General features: G+C 35.3%; 1 protein-coding gene across 4 annotated transcripts; it reads left to right on the top strand.

Annotated features, from left to right (window-relative positions):
• The first annotated feature begins 1,355 nt into the window (after positions 1–1,355).
• Positions 1,356–23,271, top strand: LOC142609918 (uncharacterized). Of its 4 annotated transcripts, XR_012839721.1 has the most exons (18): positions 1,356–1,707; positions 1,804–1,935; positions 2,460–2,597; positions 3,493–3,543; positions 3,924–4,013; positions 4,110–4,256; positions 4,476–4,586; positions 5,119–5,175; positions 6,483–7,205; positions 9,160–9,330; positions 10,773–10,938; positions 14,089–14,234; positions 17,118–17,396; positions 17,489–17,623; positions 17,716–17,897; positions 19,873–19,979; positions 20,706–20,784; positions 23,133–23,271. XR_012839721.1 is itself a non-coding variant. In XM_075781641.1 (17 exons), the coding sequence occupies exons 1-16, from the start codon at positions 1,615–1,617 to the stop codon at positions 19,937–19,939; spliced, it is 2,688 nt and encodes an 895-aa protein (XP_075637756.1). In that variant the 5' UTR covers positions 1,356–1,614; the 3' UTR covers positions 19,940–19,979; positions 20,706–20,942. The 4 variants fall into 4 exon arrangements, 3 of the variants coding, with proteins under 3 accessions (XP_075637756.1, XP_075637757.1, XP_075637758.1); XM_075781641.1 differs by lacking the exon at positions 23,133–23,271 and having other exon boundaries at positions 20,706–20,942; XM_075781642.1 differs by lacking the exon at positions 23,133–23,271 and having other exon boundaries at positions 2,481–2,597; positions 20,706–20,942.
• The last annotated feature ends 521 nt before the right edge of the window (positions 23,272–23,792 follow it).

The raw sequence follows: 23,792 nt of genomic DNA on the forward strand, positions 1-23,792 counted from the left end.
TTCAGCAACTTTTTCATTAAAAATGGGTCTCACAGCACTATTCACACATTTAAAAATTATTTTGCTACAATATTTTCAGTTTTCAGTTCCAGCAAAATAAGTTCTATCCAAACGGACTCTAAATATTGTTTAACTTTGTTTGCTGGACTTCCTCTGGGCCTACTGTGCTAGTTTGATGCGTCATTCCTTCCTTTAGTTCACATTGCCCAATATTCCTGCTGGGTTAATCCCTATAACATCTTGGGCTTCCTCGGCCTGTTTTATTCCTTAGGCATTCTCGTCTTGTTTCATTTCTTAGGGCATCCTTGGCCCATTTCATTGTTTCATACCTCTCACATTCCCATGAGATTTTGCTAAATCTTTCAGGCTATTTCGGCCCAATTACCACGTCCTATTCACTAATTCTTTTCTTTGGGCTCATCTGGTTTGTTTTTGCTTTCTTTCTATTTTTTATGATTCCTATGGGCTTACTATTTCATTCTTTGGAGCTTCCTTGATCCATTTGCTTACTTTGGAGCCACTTTGTTATTTTGTGGGCTCGTGGACCATTATTCCTGCCATTCGAGTTTAATGATTTTTACTTTGCTATTTTCTTTCTTCACCATTTTTCATATTATTGGGCTATTTTTGCCATTGGGTCCTTTTGTCAAAAAAAAAAAAAAAATGAGCATCAACAATATCAAATTTTTTTTTTTTAAAACCTTCTTTGTCTTTGCTTTCTATTGAGGTTGTGCAAAAAATTTATTGCTGAAACTTTTTAAAGTTTGATGACAATAATTAATTTGTAACCAAAAAAAGCTTTCACCAATCAAAGTAATCTTATAAAAATTGAAATATTCTCTAACTGATATTAACCGAATAATTAATGTGCTTATTTACTTCAAATCTCAAAAGAATGGAGTATCATTTTTTTTTTTTAAAGTTTTAGAGCGAAGTTTTATTTAACCAAGTATCGAGAAATATACTTCTAAAAAAAAATTATCAAGAAATATAATTCCAAAAAAAAAAAAAAATTATTTTTTCAAAAAAAAAAAATGTTATATTTATAATATTTTCACAAATTTTTCGTAATAAATCTTAAATGGTAGATTGTTATTGGCCATTACTAGATAAACAAGTAATTTCAATGATGTAAACTCAAATTATAACTTATAATAACTTATCATTTAAAACTTATAGTAAAAATGTGATATGGGCAACACTTCTTTTAAAAATTAGAAAAAAAAAAAGTTTTTGGAGAGAGAAATATTTTACACCGAAAAAAAGAGCTGTAAAAAGATTGAAAAACGGATTGAATATGTTAGTACAGAAAGTGGTGCGGCCTCAAATACTGAATCTGAAAGTTTTTTGGTTTTGGGCCTAAACAACTGGCGTTTATGTCCATTTCCACAACTTATCCATCAATTCAGACACTCCTATTCCAACTTCCAAAGCACCATAAACCAAAACCAGTACTCTAATAAAATTTAAAAAAACCCTAGAATTAGAATCTATAAGAAAAAGTAACCGAAATCACAATCGTACTAGTAAAACAACAACAACACAACAATCTTTGCGATTTAGATGATAGAATTGGCCTGAGAATTCTTGGTTGGACAATTTTCGGAACCACAAATGGGTGCGAGTCGTAAACTTCAGGGCGAGATAGATCGAGTTCTCAAGAAGGTTCAAGAAGGCGTCGATGTGTTCGACAGTATTTGGAACAAGGTCGTCGATTCAAGCAATCTGCGCTGTGATAATAATGCAGCAATTGCTTCGAGTTTTTGATTGATTAATTTTTTTTTTTTTTTTTTGGAAATTTAGGTTTACGATACGGATAATGCGAACCAGAAGGAGAAGTTCGAGGCGGACTTGAAGAAAGAGATTAAGAAATTACAGAGGTACAGAGACCAAATCAAGACATGGATTCAGTCTAGCGAGATCAAGGACAAGAAGGTCTCTCTCTCTCTCTCTCTTTCTCTTTCAATTTTGTGTTTATGGCTAAAATGATTAATTACACACTTTAACTTTGTTCGAAATTCAATTTAGTACTGTAACTTCGTGATTTATTGATTTCAGTCCTATAAATTTTACTTTAATTCAATGTTAGTAATTCCTTCTAATTCTGTCACATTGGGTGACCTAAAAACGTCTTAGTTTTAGAAATTCAAAAATACCTTAATTATGTTGTTACAGTACTAAAATGTATCTCATCAAGTTTGATCACACTGAAAAAATGAGTGTTAATTCCTGTTTTTATTTTAATTTCAAGTAGTTTTAAAATGAGATAATTCTAGGTTGTGTGTGAGAGGAGCAAATTAGCAATTAATCTTTGTAACATGTCACAATATCTTTGTTGTTGTTGTTGGGTAGACTATGATATATTGATCTGAAACATGTTAATATTGCAATTATGGATTTGTATTTTTTGATTTGAAGATGACAATTAATTGTTTTTCTTTTGATACATGTTGACGTAGGTTAGTGCCTCTTATGAGCAGGCTCTGGTGGATGCTCGCAAACTTATTGAGCGGGAAATGGAAAGATTTAAGATCTGTGAAAAGGAGACTAAGACAAAAGCATTTTCTAAAGAAGGACTGGGTCAACAACCTAAAACTGTAAGCATTACATTTTGTGATGCCTTGCCTGATGACCTGATGTTGTTTTAAAGTTGAGAAATGCTGTTTGTAAGATTTTTAAGTGGCCTTCCAAATTGAAAACTTTCTTTTTTGGGCTAGTGTGATGACAGATCTGCAAGTGGCAATGACCTGTGTCTTGTCCAATTTTAATAATGGGAAAATTGCTCACCTTTGACTGCTAGCTTTGCATATGCTAATACAGTTTTTTCTAACATAATATGAGAGTTTGCCTTCTTTTTTGCTTGATGGTGACAGCCACGATGCACGTGCTTCTTGTCACACACACTCTCTCTCTCTCTTCAATATGTATATCTGTATATATGTATAGAGCTCCAGAACTTCCTTTCCTCTGGAGCAACTTTGGATAGCGAAAGTGGTTGCTGAGGTGGCACCATTGAATAAATTAACTATACCTTTCCTGGAGCTGTATTGCTTTCGGTGCAGTGTATGGGCAAATTTGATAGTGTAGATATCAAGGGTTGAGAATTGTTTTGGTTCCAACATTTTCTTTCCACATACACTTGTAGATCTTGTTTTGCCTCTCATGTCACAGTTATGCATTTTTTAGAAGGGAAGATAAATAGGAGAATGTTTGCAAATGGCATATTAGTCAGCTGTTTTTTGTTAAACTTAGCGGTTGTTAATGTTTGTTTTTGCAGCTGGTGGAGATTCTTCACCTGAATTCACAAGATCATCTCTTATGTTTTTTTTTTCTAGAAATCATTTTCTTGTTTCTTACATAAATGTACCTTGTACTTTACATCTTAAAGTGAAATAAATAGTTATTACCTATTAAAAGCACGTGTATGTAGTAGTTCTATAATCTGCTAGAAAAGTTTCTGCAGTTCACTTTAGTTATATTTTTTGGTGATAGGATCCAAGGGAGAAGGCTAAATCAGAGACAAGGGATTGGTTGAACAATTTGGTATGAAATTAAGCCTTTTGATTCATATGACTTGTCTAATTCTAGCTTGTATGTGTTTGTGAATGCTGCATGCATTAATGCATATTTACTGACTTGTTTCATTACTAGCTTACATGTGTTGTGCATGGTGCGGGCTAAATGTCACTGAATTGCTTTTTCCACCATGAATTTGATGGCTTGTTTCGTTACTTGTTTGTACTCTTTTTGGACCATTTTGTTGGTTCTTCTTAGTAAGTGCAACTTCTTAGAAAATCTACAATATGTTGATCTGTCAACATAAATTTTACATTTTACATGGTCAGATTGCTTACTCTTGTTATTGTTTATATCTGAAATATTATTCAGTAAATAGTTTTGTGATGTATTCTGTTCCTAAGTAGGTTGGGGAGTTGGAGTCTCAGATTGATAGCTTTGAAGCTGAGTTGGAGGGGCTATCTGTTAAGAAGGGAAAGACTAGGCCGCCAAGACTGGTTGGACAAACACATCCTTTATAAATGTTTTTTTGTTGGTTTTGTTTTGTTTTTTTTTCCTGAGCCTCAACAGTTTTTGGTTCTTTTGTTTGGCAGACACATTTAGAGACATCCATTACCCGGCACAAGGCTCATATTATGAAGTTGGAACTAATCTTGAGGCTACTGGATAATGATGAACTGAGTCCTGAGCAGGTTAATGATGTTAAGGACTTTTTGGAAGACTATGTGGAACGTAATCAGGTCTGTAGTGCTTCATATTCAAGTTTGTTCCCTTCTCATTGCTATTGTAAGCAGTATAATTAGATGAAATACACTTTGTCAAGAGTTTCTGTAATGCCTTTTTTATTTTTTTACCCATGTGATATCCTATTTAATCAGGAATATTTGTCTAACCTGTCCTTTAAGATCTCTTATTTCATTGTTATTTTGACGAACTTTTTTATTTTTAATATTTGGCAGGAGGATTTTGATGAATTTAGTGATGTTGATGAGCTTTACATCACGTTACCATTAGACAAGGTGGAGTCTCTTGAAGATTTGGTTGCAATTGGTCCTCCCAGTCTTGTTAAGGTGATTATTTATTTATTTATTTTATTTTAGCACACAGTATGTATTTTCTGATTTTGAATATCTAGTTGAAGTTTGAAAGATAATTTCTTAGCTGTTGTCATGTACATTTTTAAAACGAAGGATTTAATATCTCTTCCAATTGAGAAGCTGACATCTTTATTTATTTATTTTGTTGATAAGTTGGAGAAGCCGACATCCTTTTATATTAGCTTTTTGACTAGTAATAGAGTTTGCCATAAGTACATAAGCTTCAGTAAAGGCCAAGTTGAGTTGGTTTTTCTGATTGCCAGAACTGTGCAAAATCAGAGTTTGGCTGGGTGATTTCAGGGCATATTGATTTTACAGTACTAGATTCAATTAATTCAATTTTCTGTTCTTTATGGTATTTTAACTCATTTCCTGGTCCATTATGGAGTGCCCTACCATTTTTTTTGGCAAAATATCTCTCATTTTGGTTAGTATTTCTGAACTTTAGGACATGAGGTGATGCATTAGGTTCTCTGAAAACCCAATTTAATTGTGTTTTTGGCAGGGTACACCTGTTCTTAGCTTGAAGACATCATTGGTAGCATCAGCACCTCAAGTGCCTGTAAGTGTTTCTATGTATCTTTGACAAAGACATTAATCCTGAACCAATATGGTTGAAGGTATGGATTAATGACTTTTGACTCAAATGGCACTTCCTCCTCTTACAACAATGGGTGAAGGGTGAGTCATGGGTTTAAAACCCGCTGGATGTGTGTAACTTCCCAATAAAAAAAGGGTCTAGCTTTGCATTCTCACTGTTTTGATTACAGGAGCATTATTCATTAGGTTTGATGGGAAAAACATTTATTGAGATTTTTTTAATATAAAAATGGTTCTTACTTTCACTTATCATGAAAGAGTAAGGTCATAACCTAGTGTAGTATGGGGCATGTGGAATCCCATATGAATCAGTAAGGGCCACCTTCGAGGCTAAATGTTCTGGGGCTGATTGATAGTGAAGTAGTACTGTGAGGGAAGGCTGAAAAGAACCCCCCATCTGGGCATGGAATCGAGCATGAAACTGTAAGCTCCCAATTAGTGGGAGCTTCCCAGGGCTCTGCCATTGAATAAGTTGGTTTTCACTGCCTAGATTAATTGATTGATAATGGTCATTTCTTATTAACTTAGTTAACTTGCATGCTTGTATGTTAGTAATGCTGCAGTCGGCCATGATGGCAGTTCTTTTGGGTTTCTCAAGGACAGTGGTAGCTGTGGAAAAGCCCCCCTTTCTTGCTCCTCATATGAGACTTGAGAGCATTTGCGTAAGTGGGATGGTCAAAAAAAGAGGCAAGGCATGTTTAGTAGTAGGTTCCTTCAAGTTTCAGTTTGGCCAATGCACTACATCTTCCAATTTTCGCATTGGAATTAACAAAGAAATTTGTATTATACAGAGAGCAACCCCCCTGGGCGTTCTTTTCTTTTAAGTTTTAATATGTGACAAATTGTGGGTTATATTGTTGCAGGTTAAGTGCATCTAGTTGAAGGTTCCCTTTCGTTGATTTTCAATTGTATAGACTATTGTTGCTGGAATTTTGTTCAGTTTTGATGTCAAATAGTCCTATATATGTGTTATATTCATTTTGGAGGTGCCATCTAACCATATACTAATTAGATTCTTGGTCATATGATATCATCTAAGTCCTTCCTCCTCCCTTTCCCACTGGGATGGTTAGGAAGTCTTTTGAGTGGATTAGCAACTATCATTGTGTTATTGTGAATAACTCTGGTTCATACATGGGAGTTTTTATTATTTGAGCAGGACTTTTATTATGTATAATTATATGGCTTTTTGATGCCCCACCCCCCATTCTCTTTTGTAATTACTTTAATGTTTTCCTCATTTAATAAGGGTGATGGTTTCCTTTCCAGGCCACTGCTGCACCTAATCAGCAGGGTGTTGTCCAGGAGCAAGTTGAAGATTCAGCTTCCCAGGATAGTAATTCTGATACTGTTGCAAGAACTCCACCTGCCAAAAATAGTGTAATTGGTTCTTCTGCAGTATCAACACCAGTTGGGAGTCATGCAACCCCTATTGTTTCAGGTCATAATTTATCCAGTGTCTCCACTGCTACAGTGAGCCTTCCAGGTTCAGCTTCTGTTCGAGGTGCCATGGAGAACAGTGGTCCTGTCAATTCTTCTTCTCCTTTGAGTCTGCCTACTGCTGCAAAGGAAGAAGATAGTTTTCCTGGCCGCAGATCATCTCCATCTCTTTCTGATACTGGACTTGTAAGGGGCATTGGTAGAGGTGGCCTCTCCAGCCAACCATCAGCTAGTATTCCTCTTAGTCCTAGCAATGTAGTTCCTACCAATGGAGCTGTTGGTGCAGTCCCTACAGCCTCAGAAATGGCAAAGAGAAACATTTTAGTAGCCGATGAGAGACTTGGGAGTAGTGGCATGGTGCAGCCTTTGGTTTCCCCCCTAAGTAATAGAATTATTTTGCCTCAGGCTGCCAAGGCAAATGATGGAACTGGCTTGATTGATACTAGTAATGTTGGTGATCCTGTAACTATAGGTGGCAGAATCTTTTCCCCTCCTGTGGTCGCTGGTATGCAGTGGAGGACTGGAAGTACCTTTCAGAATCAGAATGAAGCAGTATGTTACTTTGTACCTTTTAAATGCTTATCTTTGATGCCATCTGAGTATGGGCTTGTAGAGTAGCTTATCTATAATTTGTTTTTGTGTAAGATTTATACGGATCTCCACCCCTCCCCTCCCCTCCTTTCACCCCTCAACTCCCTCCCCTCCCCCACAAAAGAAAAGAAGAACCATATTTGATTTCTTGGCAGTTTAATTTATCAATTTTTTTAAAAAAAAATTTATCTCGATAGGGTATTAAACTCTTTTCCTTCTCCTTGTTTTCAAAATTTACCCTCCTTTGAACATTACCAAACCATCTCAAGTAGTACATCCATTCATAATAGGGCGACTTAATTTTATGCTAGTCGTCAACCTACCACAACCCTCCTTTTATTGGGCTTGAGACTGTCTCTGAACAAAATATGTGATACTAAGCACAGGCACAGGCGGAGTAAGAAGGAAATATAGATGAAATCAAGAGAAAATGAGAGGAAAAAAAAAAGCAGATAAGATAAAAATATATGATGAAAGTATTCCACTTAAGGTGCATCTGTTCTGAAGTGGGATGGGGCCTCTCGCTTACTGTCACAATGTAGGCGATACGGGTCACTGTGCTCTACCTCTGTTTGGTGATGGTGGTAGTGTTGGTGATTGATGTACAAGTGGAGGTCGTAAGAAAAGAGGTGATTAAAGCGGTCATGCCCATCTGATGTCTAACCTGAACTGATTTTGAGTGGTTGATATCTGGCTGTTAACTTTTTTTTTTTGGGGGAAGGCTAATAGGGGGTTGTCAGAAAATATCTGTAGTTAAAAATATAATACATATTCTTGTTCATTTAATACCTGCTACTGTATGTGTAACTCACTGATCAATAAAAAAAGATGTAATAATTTTAGGGAAAATTTGTTAGGACCTATGTGTCATACCTCAGTTATGCTTTAGTCTCACTGCAGCAGCTTTGGAAAAGAAGAAGGAAAAGAGTTTTATACTAAGTAGGCTATGCTCACTGGAAATTTATAGTTGTACAGGCTTCAAGCAAAGGCTTTCATATGTATTGTTCAATTTAACAGTTTGTGGAACTATTGCTTTTTTGTTCTAAAATAGGCTTTTTAACAGTTATTATTAGGACCATTGCGTTTGGATCTCTGCGTATATAGTGCTGCTTTACTATGATCTTCCTAAGTTTCACCAGTAATGGTTCTGTCTGTAATTGCCATTTTGGACCTGTGTGTGTATGCATGGGTTTTTGTGTGACTAGTATTATAAAAAAATGTGTTAAATGAAGCAGGAATCCTAATGACTGCTTAAATATTGATTTGGTCTAAATTCCACTATTAACAAGGCTTACACAGAAAATGCTTTAACATTGATAGTAATTTGGACATGAATTCATCATATTTGAGAACAATGATCATTTTTCTGATGCTTTGGTAACCGCTAAGGTTTGAGGAAATCTTCAAGCTAGCTCAATTGTGGTCTATTATTCCAAATACTCCAAATTATTTACTAAAGAACTGTTTTTGCAAGTAGTATGAGTATTTGCAACATTACTATCTACTATAATATACTTCAGGTATCTTTTTTTTTTCTCCTCCGCTTTGTTTGTAGAGCTTTTCATCATGATAACCCTAACCTCTTTAGTGTACCTGGTGCCAATGGGGTCTAGTTCAAATGGCACCTCTGGGCCATAAGAAAGGGTGTAGGTGAAGGTTGTGAGTTCAAAACCTGCTTGTTGTGTAAAGTTACCAATAATAAAAAATTCTTTACTACATGGTCTTTATTGTCATTCTTTGTGGTTAAAGTAATTGGTCTTTATGCCTTTTGATGTTGATTTTTGCAAAAGAATTTCAGTTCACATATGCGCTATGACCTTTATGAGATTGTCCAAGAAAATTTCCAGTGACATGTGATGTTATTTCTTGGAAAAAACATGGATGATCATTGGCGCTAAGCTATCTTTCTTTTCAGGGCCAATTTCGTGGAAGAACTGAAATTGCACCTGATCAGAGGGAGAAATATGTGCAACGCCTTCAACAAGTGCAACAACAAGGTCACAGTACCCTTCTTAGCATGCCGCCTCTTTCTGGAGGAAATCATAAGCAGTTTTCTGCACAACAGCAAAGCCCACTCTTGCAGCAGGTGCTCTTTCTCGTTTGTTCTTTTCAATATTTTGGTTATGTTTTTATCTCTAAACCACATTCAACTTCTCATGGGAAAAATTAGTATTGACCAAGATTTTTCAGACTGCAGTTTTGTGACTAATTAGATGGTATGAAGAAAATTTAGAATCAGCATGTCAAGTAAGAAATTAGATTTGGTCTCCAACTTGACATTCATATCATATACACCCATGAAATATGGACTTGTGTTTTCTCTGACAATGATTGTTCTATGACCCAAAAGAGGGTTTAGCTTCAAGTTTTCCACTTTATCACATACCCTATTGTTTAAAGTGTAGGGAATATTTTTATTATTTTGAACAGCCACTGCAAGCCCTTCAAAAAAAATCTAGGAATTTGATATGTCAATAAATCAATTGATTCTCCTTAAAGATGGATCCTTTTTCATAGAAAGCGATTTTTGCTGATGGTGTGTCATCATATGTTGTAAGTCATCCTATAGCTGGATCAATTCCATTTCGTATATGTAGGCAGTTAATAAACGGGGATAATGGTAATAATATGTAAATGTTTTGGTTCAAAAGAGGTGATGTTGAAGAAAAAAGTTTTTTTTTTTCTTCATGGTTTCGTTTTGTCCACCTTTCTTAATTTTTTATTCTTTTAATGGGGGGCGGTTTTTAATAATTGTACATTTTAAACACAGGGTGAGCTAAAATTGTGGTTTCTTTGCCCAAAAATCTCCTCAAGTTTGACAAGAGCGAGGAAATATTTGGCTAATTGTTTGTGCATAAAAGTGTTATTTGATGGATAATTCAATTAATCCTTAATTCCAGTTGACTGGGGTCTGCTGAATGAATCCTTTTATAGTCTAATTTCTGTTGATACATACATGCCAGATTTTTGGAAAGATTTAATGTAGTTTTGTGCCTTTATAACTGTCTTTGAATTTTTTTCAATGGCCCCAAAGTTCTATGTAACTTTACCCATCGATTCCTGTTTTAATTCTGAATTAAAGATTTTTAAAGTTGATTTTATCATTTATAGGTGGGCCGCTTGCCTTTAATATCTTTGGACCAAAATAACATCTCCTTCCACCATAAACAAGGGGTGGGGGGTGTGTCCATGGTTGTAATCCCATACAAGTGCATGGTTGTATTTTGCCTATCAAAAGAAGGAAAAAAGTGGATATTGTCTTTGTTTAATGAACTGTGTATGATAATGAACTTTTCTATGCATAGTGATGGTTATCGTTTCTTCTTTTATAGTTTTTCTACATTCAATATCTTTTAGTTATAGTAGTAGCTCCATGGATGCACCCTTTGAGCTTTCCTATGATTATCCAATTCATTCTGTATGTTACTGTGGATATTTTGTTGAATTGAAATGTTCACTATCTGTATTTTTTGGATTTTTTTTTTGTATGATTGATGTAATTGTTTTGACATCCAATTATGTGTCCAGTTTAATTCCCAAAACTCATCTGTCTCTCCTCAAGCTGGTCTGGGACTTGGAGTTCAGACACCAGGTCTCAATAATGTTACTTCTGCCACCTTACAGCAGCAGCCAAATAACATCCATCAGCAATCTAATCAACAGGCGTTGATGTCGGGTGGTCCAAAAGATGCTGGTACGTTTCATTTCCTAGTCCTTTTATTGTATTTCTTATCTTCTTTTTGGTTTTTTGTTTTTTATTGTTGTGGTGGTGGTTGTGAATCAGTTGCACTCCTAATAAAGAGAAAGAAAAAGACCACACGATAGTGCAACCATAGCATGGTTAGAGAAAGCCCAAGAATAAGTATCCATTTTAGTTAATAAGTTTTTATATTTTATTCGGTTATTCTAGAGTTAGTATTTTAGTAATTCTACAATTGTTGGGCATGAGTCATAGTTCTGGGCTGTGGGTTTTCTTCAATTAGTTTTTTGGAGAATCTAATTGTTGGAGAGGGGGATTTGAATCTTAGACGTTCTTGTTAGAAACACCAAGAGGTGCTAGTTGAGCTACAAGGCTTGCAGCAATTTTTTTTTTTTTTTCTATTAATAAGTGAGTCCTATTTAGTTTATGGGTCTTCATGTATGGACTTTGATTTAATTTAATTAAGGTTTGGTTTAATAGTCAAAGTAGAAGTCCTAGTTCCAGTTCCACTAGGAGAATTCAAGAGTATGGTCTATATAAGTGTCTTATTGTACTAAAACAATTTAGAGTTGATTAATAAAATTATTGAGTATTGAGGCATCTTGGTCTTAGGGTTCTTTTTTTCTCCCTTTCTTTTCTCTCTTTCTCCTTTTCTTTTCTCGGGTACTATTCACGAATACTGTTCACATGTCTAATAAAAAATTGATTTATATTTATATTTTTTATAATTCAATAGTTACAATGGGGGGATGGGGGATTTGAAACTTGGACGCCTCACTTGGAAACACCAAGAAGTGCCAGTTGTGTTCTATTTTTTTTCTTCTCTTTTAATCCATAAATCCAATATTCTCTCTCTTGATTCCTAACCTTTCTTTTAAAAAGGGTTCTAAACCCCAAAATCTACAAATCCTCCTAAACCTTAGCCCACTAAAACCACACATAGAAAAAATCCCTTAATTTGTCCTACATCTATTTGTTATGAAAGCTAAAATTTCTACCAAAATCCTAGCACAAGCTCTTTGGAATAACCTTTATTTTTAGGCAACCACTTGACAAAATTTCTCATCTAGGATAATGGTTAGTAATCTAAGATGATGATGACTAATACTGAATTAGTCCTAGTTTTGGGCTTTTCTCAAGACTACAAGCTTCTTAAGACTATAAAGGAACAAAGGACTTTGAGCCAGTTATGTGAGAAGGTGAATTCAGTGGAGGCAAAGCTTGAAGAATTATCTGCCATGAAAGGAACCTTGGATAGGCTGTCATTAGTTGTTCTTGGCAAAATTCTGCTGAAACCACCATTGATCAAGACCCCACAACAGCAAAGTTTTAGTCTCAAATTTTTGTGATTGGGCTATGGATCCTCAATAGATTAGTTTGGGTAGACACATTTCTATTCTCTTTGACTAACTTCTTTAACTGCACCCGTCCATCAAAGTGTGAGAAATCTTGCCCATTTTTCACTATACTTGAGCACTGATGTAGCCTGAATTCGGTCCAGGTGTAACCTACTAACATCTGTACTTCCCTCAAATTCAATTTCTTTTTCTTCTATAAATTCCTATGGATCATGCACTAGCCAGATGCCCCACAAAAAAACACAATCCAATATTGTGTTCACACATCAAGGTGCTGGCTTTATGGAAGTCATTGATCCGGTCTCAAGGAGAGCCTAGTTTGGCTGATGTGGATAAAGGTGTTAAACTGGAAGTTAGTGAGTTTTATGGAGAGGGATATCAATAGGAATTCTTTGATTGGTTGCATAGTATAGAAGTTTTTTAGATGGTCTATAGATGTTCTTTGATATCCCTCAATGTGTCCCTGGACCGATACATGATTTTCTTTTAGTCTTTTTGGGGTCAGGTCTTATATTAGGAGGTATAGGAGTCGTATTACTTACCAACACAATTTATTCTGCCTTTTCGTTGGGACTGGTTCTTGTTTGTATATCCTTATTCTATATTCTATCAAATTCCCATTTGGTAGCTGCCGCACAGCTACTTATTTACGTGGGAGCTATAAATGTTTTAATCATATTTGCTGTGATGTTTATGAATGGTTCAGAATATTACAAAGATTTGAATCTTTACGTTACGACAACTTCCTAGCAATAATGGAATGGGGAGATGTTCAACTGATTGGCTTGCGCACGCAGCAGAAATTCACAAGAATCGTATTCCTTTAGTGAGATTATTCATTGTTGATATCTTCTTGATAATTCTATTGCTACAAGTAGGTTGGGGTGGGGGGGATTTGAACTCTAGTTCTCCTTATAAAGGTGACTAGTGAATGCCATTGAGCTACAAGACTCTTTGCGTTCATTGTTGAAATCTTACCCAAAGCTCATGCCCCAAAAAAAAGGAGGACCTTCTTAGGGACTTTACTCCACCAAATACTTTTACTTGGGAGCATCAAGTGATTAGTTCTTCTAAAAGCCTCATAAAAAGAACAGACGCCAAAGTTTCCATTGCAAATAATCTTCCAAATTGACCTAACATCCCCATCCCCTTTGGGATATTTCATATTATATAGACCCATCAGATAATCTACCGATCCTAATTTTACTTCAGGTTCCAGCATTGAATCCTCCCCATCTTCAGATGCTTGTCAAATAATAATAAACAGAAACATCCCTATCCTCACCAATTATAAATATAGATTTTTTGAAGCAGTATCCCACACCATATATAGTTTGAAAAGCAAACTTTGCTTCATCTGGGATGGAGCATATATCAAGATCCAGCTGAGAGGGGTGGTTTGCTTGACATCAGATACACATATATATGCATTCCTAATATCACCTTCTGTTGTCTTAGCAAGCCACCATGCCATATATCAAGTTCTAACTGGGAATCTTTCCAAATTGCCACGTTTGTTTTTGAATAAGCCTTCCCTCTTTTCTTGTAGTATGTTACCCACCTTCATGATGTATACTTTGCATCAGTGTTTCTTTTGTATGTATGTGTATATATATGCACTGAGATTGCACACATTTTTTTAACTTACTATTTACAAAAATAACTTTTGAAAGGTTTAAGAACCGGTGACATTGGCAGCCACTGCAGGGTATTATGGCTAGCCTTTATTGACTACCACAATCTGATAAAAGTAGAACAGATTAATGTTTGTTTATGTATGATGCAGATGTTGGCCATGTGAAGGTAGAGGAGCAGCAGCAACAACAAAATTTACCTGATGAGTCAACCATTGACTCTACAACTGGTTCTGGGCTTGGAAAGAATCTCATGAATGACGATGATTTGAAAACCTCTCATGCCATAGATACTCCGGTATGTTGAACATCTCTAAATTGTCTATTATGCTTTTAGTGTGCTTAGCAATAATATATTAATATCTTTGGTTGTCTTATCTTGTTTTATTGATTTCTTAGATACAGTTGATATGCAGAAAAAACTGGTGATGCTTTGGTTGGTTGGTTAATGTGTATGTTTCCTTTAAATAAGCCTCTAGTTCAAAACTGGAAAGACACCCTTTTTTTTTCCAGTATAGGTCTCCAGGCTCATGATGAATATAATAAACCCAGTAGAGCAAGAATATTTATACTTGAATTGTAGTAACTATCATAATAAAAAACTATTAAAACCTGGTATCAAAGAAGTAAATGATCATTATTTTTAAATGTGTATGCATTGAAGTGGTATTTGGTTTCAAGCATCAACTGTAAGATTGTATTTGAATAACTCAACAGTCAACACATCATGGATTCTTGGTGATGTATGTTGTCTAGTCCCATTAAGTTGGTGGAGGTATAGGGGCTGTTTGGTAAGTGATTCCAAACAATAGTTTTCAGTGTTTAAACAATGATAACTGTGGGACCCAAAAAAAATGTGTTTGGTAAGGTTGTTTAATTAATAGTGTTTTGAGTTACAGTTCTTAATTTAGGGTGTTTAAACACTTTATTTTGAGAACACCTTATGAACAGTATTCAGTTTTTGAGTAACAGTGTTGAGTGGCATTATTGTAATTATATAAAAAACTGTGGGACCCCCCAAGTCTGACATGACGTAGACAACCGGTACTATTTCTCTCTTTTACACCTCTCTCATTACTGTATTCTCTTCCTCTTCATCTTTGTCTTTCTCTTCACCTCTCTCAACTCCATGAATGCACTGTAACTGAGAAGCAAAAAAGAAAATTGAGCTTACCCAACAAAAACCCAATCATGAAAACAATTTCTAAAACCAAAGATACAATTATTATACTCCAAACTATTAGATCCACTAACACCAACAATTGCCATTAGTCACTGACGCCAACAACAAATAAAAAAAAGGCCAAACCCAGAAAAAAAAAAAAACCCATTTGAATTTAAATAGTTCGGATTGGAGGAGAAAAAAAAAAGCAAGGAAACATTTTGTATTGAGTTGTTTTCTGGGTTTTGTAAGTTGGAGAAGAGGAGAGAACCACATTAAAAGATGAAGGAAATGCAGAGTCTCTGTGAAGAGAATGAACAGAGGGCAACAATAATAAGTGGGTGTCTCTCTCATTAGATAAAATGAGTAATTTTACTGTACATGTCAGGTCAGTCATCTAAAAAAAAAAATCCACATATCAAACACACAATTATGTTTTTTCACATTTTAAAAATATGTTATTAGAAACAGTGTACCAAATGCATTTTTTGCATTATGAATATATTAAACACGTGTTTTCACTACACTTTTTAAACCACAGTTTTTACATCATTTTGAAAAACAATATTTGAAATCTGGTACCAAACAGGTCCATAATTTTTTCTGCAACTGGTGTTCTGAGTGGTGCTATTAATATAGAGAGGGTATAAGTATTTCTAGTCTTGAGTAGGGAAAAAAATTATGTCTAGTTATGGGCATAATATTGATTTTGAGGAGATGATGCTCAAGTGAAAAATGGTACTTGTACGGAAAAAAGCCGACTCAGATGGATTTGAGATTTTATGTTGATTGCTGACCTAGTTCAATATTTCTACTATTTGAGTAATTTAGACATGCTTAAAGGTGGTGAATGGTGATCTGCTGCATTATTGGATGAGCCTTTTGTATCTACGTCTAGGAAGCACGGACATGGACATGGCAATATGACAATTTTTGAAAAATTAGGACACGGCATGACGGGGGTACATATATTAATTAATTATTAAATATATTTTTAAGAAATTATTTTTTCATATAATGTTAAGCATGTTTCAATTTAAGAGCAATAATGGATAATACTCTACAATTGCCAAAAAACCAAATTACACCTCCCTGGCGATGTCCTGTCAGATAAAAAAAAAAAAAGGCTTGGACGTGCCTGCAGCTGTATCCCAGAGGTGTTTGCGTGTCCCAGTGGTGTCTGACATGTCAGACACGGACACGGACACGGACATGGCAACTGTGCTTCTGTGATCAAATTATTCAAAAGTGTCAATGGCTTTGTAGTGTTGGGAGGCGTAGTTTGAATCTTGCTTAAAAAAAGGCAAAAAGGTGGGGAAAGAAAAGTATGCAAGTTTATGTTTGTGTGTAAGAGTGATAGTTGAAAGTGAATTTTTCCCTGTGCCATAAGAATCTTCTGCTCAGTTATTAATCTTACCATTATACTGTATACCTGATTTTCTTGGGAGACTTCTGTAACAATTTGTATGTATTCATGTACGCTTGTAGGTATGACTGGAATTTTCTTTTGTTGCTAGATATGAATTACCTACTCTGTTTCAATGGAGTACAAATGATTGATTTGTGTGATATACTAATAACTAGTAATAGCATGCTGTGTTTGATAGTTGAGAATTTGAGATGACTAGTAATAGCATGCTGTATTTGATAGTTGTCATTCATGTATGCATGTATGTATGGCTGGCATTTTCTTTTGTTGCTGGATATGAATTATCTGCACTGTTTCAATGAAGTGCAAATGGTTGATTTGTGTGAACTAATAATAACTAGCAATAGCATGTTGTATTTGATAGTTGAGGTGATTGATGCCAATCTTTTTTACCATTTCCATCGGAATATTCATCCTGGCCAGATCTGCTGGTGTCTGTGTGCTTTGTTTCAGCCATTGCTTTACTCTATTTTGAATTATATGCCAATTATTTATCTTAATGAACAAATTGTGTACGATATGTTAGTCTCTTGATAAATTGATGTTAAAAGTCACAGTGATCTCAGCTGCACGTAAATCCTTGTATGCAGGCTGGGGTATCTGGCTCTATGATAGAGCCTGCTCAAGTGCCAAGAGATATTGATCTCTCTCCTGGGCAACCTTTGCAAACTAATCAACCTTCCGGAAGCCTTGGTGTTATTGGCCGAAGAAGTGTTTCTGACCTTGGTGCCATTGGTGATAACCTTGGTGGGTCAACTGTAAACTCTGGGGGAACGCATGATCAGTCATACAATTTGCAGATGCTTGAGGCTTCATATTATAAACTTCCTCTACCCAAAGACTCGGAACGTGCGAGAAGTTATACTCCAGTACGGATGTCCAACTATCTTCATCTCTTTAAAACCTGTTGACTATAATCTCAAACATGATTTTGTAACTTCCATTCTTTTGCCTTATACAGAGGCACCCTGCTATTACTCCTCCTAGCTATCCTCAAGTACAGGCGCCAATTGTTAATAATCCTGCCTTCTGGGATCGATTAGGTCTTGATGTTCACAACACTGATACGCTGTTCTTTGCATTTTACTATCAACAGGTAAGTACCTAACTGTATCTTTTTGTTTGTATGCATGTATCCCTGTGATGCCATATCGATGAGCTTGGTCTCAAGTCAGTAATTGTCTGCAGAACACTTATCAACAATATTTGGCTGCGAAAGAGTTGAAGAAACAATCTTGGAGATTTCACAGGAAATATAACACATGGTTTCAAAGACACGAGGAGCCAAAAGTGGCCACAGATGAATATGAACAGGGGACGTATGTGTACTTTGATTTTCATATTGCCAGTGATGACCCACATCATGGATGGTATGAAAACTCTCGGCTTTTTTTGTTTGAAACTTCATTTTGTTGTTGATGTATGTCAGATTTTATTTCTACATTCTTTTAGAGATGCAAAAAAAAAAAAAAAAAAAAAAAAATCTTTAGATCGTTCGTGGACCTTGTCTAGCTTCTAACCTGTTTGTCTCTTTTACCATGCTTGTCCATGTTGCTATTAGAATTAAGAAGCTGCAGTAGGGTCCTTTGTGCCGTGCTTTGGATTATGAGTTTAAATTTCATTTTGTGGATAGCAATGTGTTTGTAACTTGTTATAAATGAGGGGTTTGTTGGTAGGAAGTAGAGTTCCTCTTAACCAAGCTTCCTTAGGAAATGGTTGTGGATATATGTAGCGGAGTGGGATCAATTGTGTAGGTGGGTTATTGGAGCGGAAACTGGCCATGATTGGGGTCAATTGACTACCATAGAAGTAAGAGGCTCTCATGGAAGAGGTTTGAGAATAAGTATCGGGAGTGGGTGGCAAAATAGGAACTTTGTATTGGGTTGAAGGGTACTGGGTGGGGGGCTTGCTTTTGGAATCTTATTTCTGTTTGAGCCTTTCTAGATCAAGAATTGGGATTTTTTCATTTGATGTATTATAGTCATGTGTACCAACTAATGCTTCAATTGAGAATTCATATAGGAATGGAATGGAATGGGTAAATTATATAGGAAGGGGATGGATTGGAATAAGTATCAGGAATGGAAAGGAATGGAATGTAAATAATGTTGTTTGGGAGTACTATGAGAAGGAATGGAAAGGAATAATTTTATAATTACATTACTGTTATACCCTTTGCTTTTATATATAAAGTAAATATTTGTTATATTATTATTATTATTACTAGGTTTAATTACCATTTTGGTCCTTAACCTTTGCATCATGTTTCAAAATGGTCCTTAACTTTTCAAATGTATCATTTTGGTTCTTAAACTTTTGTTCCTGTTTCAAAATATTCCTTGCCATCAAATAGTGGATGGAAAAGTCTGATGTGGCAAATGGTGAGATTAAAACAATAATTTTATGCTGCTTGGATGCCTCTTGGAATGCCATGTTGATACGCTTATCTCTAAGGCCACAACTACCTCGAATTAGCCATAGAGAAGGCCATGGCCACCTCGAATTAGCCATGTAGTGTGGGGGATTCTGTGATTGAAAGAATGGACAAATGATCAGCTGGGTGGAAGGAATTATAATTGTCAAAGGGTAGAATTACCCTTTTACCTTCTTATAAGTGGATCATTGTGGTAGATGGGGCAATTCCCTCGAAGAAGTATTTGGGGTAATAGGGTTTTAAAAAGGTTATACTTTGTCAGGCAAGCTTTTGTGAAGGATACTAAGAATGCTAACTGTGGACAACTTGGTCAAGTGGATCATTGTGGTAGATGGGTGCCATGGGTGCCATGTGCATAAATCTAGTGCTGAGTCTATGATTACTTGCTACTTCATTGCCTTGTTGCTAAAGAGGTCTTGTCTCTTTACGGTATTTAGGGTTAAATGGGTGAAACCTCAAAAGGTGGTTGTTGTGTACTTTTGTTGGCAAGGAATTTTTGGACTTTGGACAGCAAAGGAACAGTACAATTTGGATTTTAGCCCTATTTGTTTTATGTGGACAATTTGGAGATAGAAATAATCACATCTTCAATGGCATTTGGGTTGTCTACTATTGAGCTGAAAGTCTTATTTCTACAGACTTTATAGGAGTGATTTTATACATAGTTATATGTGTGTGTGTGTGTGTTGCTATTGTAACTTGCTTTTTATAAGTTCTATTTTACATTACCTGGTTTTAGGATGTGAGGGATACTTTATTCCTCTTGTTCACTTGTTTCTGTGTTACTTATATTTTGTTTTGTTTTTATCTCTCCTTCTCTCTCTCTCTCTCTCTCTCTCTCTCTCATTTTTAAGTTAAAATATGTACTTGTGATTTCCATGATGTTTCATTATATGGATATTGCCATTCAGGTGTCAAAGGATCAAGACAGAATTCACTTTCGAGTACAACTATCTTGAAGATGAACTTATTGTATAGAAGATCTAAATAGCATTAAATATGTTGTTGTTGACTTCAGGTTAGTATCATGTGAACTATGTTTTGCTAAGTTTTCAAACTGTTCTTTCAGTCGGTTAGACTTATAACTGATTGATCATGTTCCTGTTAACTCAACCTTGCTCATAAATCATCACAAAAATTGGCATCATTTGTTCATTCTCTCTCCACCCCCCCCCCTCCCCCCTCCCCCCTCTCTCTCTCTCCCCCTTTGATGTGTTGATTCAGCTTAAGACTATTCACCCCAAACTTCTGTAAGCCAGAACCAAAAGTGATCTTTATAGTTATCTGTATCACATCCTTTAAAAAAAAAAATTGATACGTAACAAACTGAATTCTATCTAAGTTTGTGAATTGGTGACACTGATTCAATTATCTTGGTTCAATACTGGCAAATGTTGAACTTATGCAATCTGATTGCTGAGAGCCTGAGACTGTGTAATGACAATGGAACAATTTAACTACCTGATATGAATAATTTTCTTGTCATACCCAATTTGTCTATGTATATGGTTCTTATCGAATATTCTTTCATCTGTTTTATTTTCTGCAAAAACTTTTCAAGTCACTTGTCTCTTTCCGGAAAGTAGAAACTGAAAAAAATTCCTCTGCTTCTTTGTTTATGTACGTTTGATTGTCTTCGTTTTTTTTAATGGAACTCGTATGTAAATAGCTTTGGGCGCTTCAAGCAGTTAAACAGGGGAAATGGAGTTCATTATTAAATACTTTTGGCCTTCTGTTCTTGCAGGTATCATCAGAAATTGGGTTGGGATTTGGGAACTATTGAGTGCAAAATTATTATCAATCCTGCTCTGGTTCTTGTCTGGGTACAGGTTACTTGGCTTTAACGTTTTCCATATCCATGTTTAACCTGTTAATCAAGGGGAGATTTTTAGTTGAAGCATTTAATGCATTGGTTATTGTTCCCATATTTTGATATTTCAACTAGCTTGATTGCATCATATTAGAAGTATGTTTAAACAAATTTCCTTTGGATCCTAGGTAATAACAACTAATGGTTGTATGGGAAGGAAAATATGAGGGAGGAGGTACTTAAAAGCTTGAAAATATTGTTTCCTGTGCTTTTCAAAATCTTTTTTGGGTTAAAATGCACATTACAAATACAAGTGATACAACTTCCAACTTCGGGGTATTTTTTAAATCAGCCTGTTGACTTTTAAAACATGCAATTTACACCCTCGACTATTACCATGATGTCAATTTGCTGCTTTTTGTTGTACTTAGTTACATATTTGTTCATTCATCTGTCTACAATGACGCCCCCCCTTCTTTTATACAAGAAATAGGAAAAAATTTAAAATTATGAAAAGAAAAAAGAAAAATAAGGAAAATAAAAGCCAGTCTCACTCCCTGCGTCCTCCACGTTCTCCATGACCCAATCAACATTCCAGGCCTTAAGTTTTCCAATCCAGTTACCCCCCCCCCCCCCCCCCTCCACCTTTTTTCTAGCTGCCACTTGTCAACATTGCTCATTTTGCTTGTTTAGAGACTTGGATACTCATCTCTCACTCCTTTGATTCTCTGGTTGAGACCTTTGATTCCTACCATGGCAGCTATTGTTGATCAGAGTCTGTCTCGCGATCTTTGTTCATCCGTCCACTGCTTGCTACCTAACCCAGGCTTGAAATTTCCTTTTGTTCTGTTTTTTTTTTTTTTTTTTTTTCCGTTCACTCTTCAGATTTGTTCTGTTTATTTGTACACTTTTCTTTGCATAGTGGTTTGATTAAATTGGGATTTAGGCTAATTTTTTTTATTAAGTGTGTTGGGAGAATGGATCTTGATTTGAGGTAGCGATTGGCAGCTAGGACTTGGGTTGCTAGTAGCAAGATCAAACAAGGTGGGTTGATTTGGATGGGTCTTTAAATATTGCTTTTGTTGTCGTTGTAATTTGAGTTTGGTTTTTAGGTGAAGTGAGTGGGTTTGGGCATGGATTCAGTGATGGATTTGGGTGTCTTTATTGTCTATGTCTATGTGTGTGTGTCTATATATATATATATATATATTTTTTTTTTTTCCCTGTTCTATTTCCATTAAAAAATGGTTGGCGGGTTAATGGCAAAATAATTGTAACGAAGTATGACGGATGGGACAAATTGACATCATGGTAATATTCGATGGTGTAAGTTGCATGTTTTAAGAAGCCGAGGGACTGATTGCTATTTGCCAAAAGAAAATTATGGGTTTATTTGTTTGGGTGGTGAACGGGCAAAATTTTTAATATGTACTTTTGGTTTCTCAATTAAAATCACATCACCCTCCAAAAAAAAAAAATCACATGTAATTCATTGGTCAAAGCATGGTTGAGGAAATCTAAGATACAAAATTTGAGATATCTTTATTTTATCCTTGAGAACTGTTATGTTCACAACATTTTTACATCAAATCATATGTGGTTAGTTGTTATTGGTTTAAATTTGAACAAACATAATATTTCTCTTTTATCCTTTGTGAAATACGTCAATGTATATAAGCTTCCTCTTTTATTTTCCCCATACCAATCCCATGTACAATCAAATATGAGGATGAAAATTCTACTAAACTTTTCATTCAAATATTTTGTGATCGACAATGCAATGGTAAATAGAATTGGAAAAAAAAAATGAAAAAGGAATGGGAAATGGCTAAAGATACACTTTCCCTTTTTAGGTGGCAAAATTCTAAAAGAATACGGCAAAGAAAAAGTGGTAATATTCTAGAAGAATATTGTAAAATGGGATGTGAATTACCAAATGGAGACCTATGAAAAGGTAAAAAAAATAAAAATGAACCTCTCTAAAACATAAATGTATTAGGAGAAAAAAAAAAAAAACTTGTGACGCTTTAGAATTTTGATCTTTATATGCATTTTATGAATGAAAATCTAGTTCTAATGTCATCTTTCATCACTTCATAATCTGTCCTATAAAGTAGTCTATTTCCTGAAGCAGATAGGAAAATTTAGTACTTATATTTTTGGAATGAATGCCATGTTCAAGAAGAATCGTTATAGCTTTTAGCTTTCATGCATCTTCATGTGTATGATAAATAGATGACGCGTGATTTCCATGTGAAAGAAGGCGTAATTTGCTATCCATCTTGGAAACACATGAATTGAAATTGTATTATTGTTGGCTTTGTTATAAATTATAAGTGCAATGGTGCTATTTTTATGCAGTGTAATAAAGCATGATCCGTGCTTTTGTCACTCTCAAGAAACCCACCCTTTACAAAGTTTTTCGGATGCTGATATCCATAGCCTGAAACTTGTGAGGATTTTGGTATGTAATATTACAATGCGTAGGAATGAAGAGAACTAAATCGTACATAATTTATGTTTTTTCAAAAGAAGGTACGAAAATCCAAGAATATATGGCAAATTAATAGGTAAAAAATGATGCCACAATAAGGAAGATTCCTGATTGCTGATTGAATCATGAGTCGCAGAGTTTTTACTTTTATATCTTACAATGAATAATAAGTTAGTTGCTTACCCAACAAGTAACTCTTAGATGATCTAAAGCCTATATTTTTATTAGAAATTGTTGATCAAGCTGATGACGTTTGCTTGCCAGTACCATGATGCCGATTGGGGTAGGGGTGGGGTGGGGTTGGGGGGCAAGTAATATCGTAGTGTATTCCCTTGAAATTGTTAGGTCAATTGTGAAAATATATGCAATGATCCAAACAGAGGGGTTTTTTAAATAAAAATTTTATTTTTATTTTTAATATTACTCTTTGACACTGTAAGTGCTATCCCTAGAATTCTGATACGGTGAGCTTGGAGACGATCAAGATCACATCAGTATTTTGTAATAAACAATTTCATTTATGCCTA

This window comes from Castanea sativa, chromosome 9 (genome assembly GCF_040712315.1).
Source record: "Castanea sativa cultivar Marrone di Chiusa Pesio chromosome 9, ASM4071231v1".
Taxonomy (NCBI): domain Eukaryota; kingdom Viridiplantae; phylum Streptophyta; class Magnoliopsida; order Fagales; family Fagaceae; genus Castanea; species Castanea sativa.

Bases quoted from the DNA above. Each gene is read 5' to 3' on its own strand.
- LOC142609918 (XM_075781641.1), top strand. From the start codon at position 1,615: ATGGGTGCGAGTCGTAAACTTCAGGGCGAGATAGATCGAGTTCTCAAG. The intron at 10,939-14,088 runs GTACGTTTCATT...TGTATGATGCAG, and splicing joins GGGTGGTCCAAAAGATGCTG to ATGTTGGCCATGTGAAGGTA. The intron at 14,235-17,117 runs GTATGTTGAACA...CCTTGTATGCAG, and splicing joins CTCATGCCATAGATACTCCG to GCTGGGGTATCTGGCTCTAT.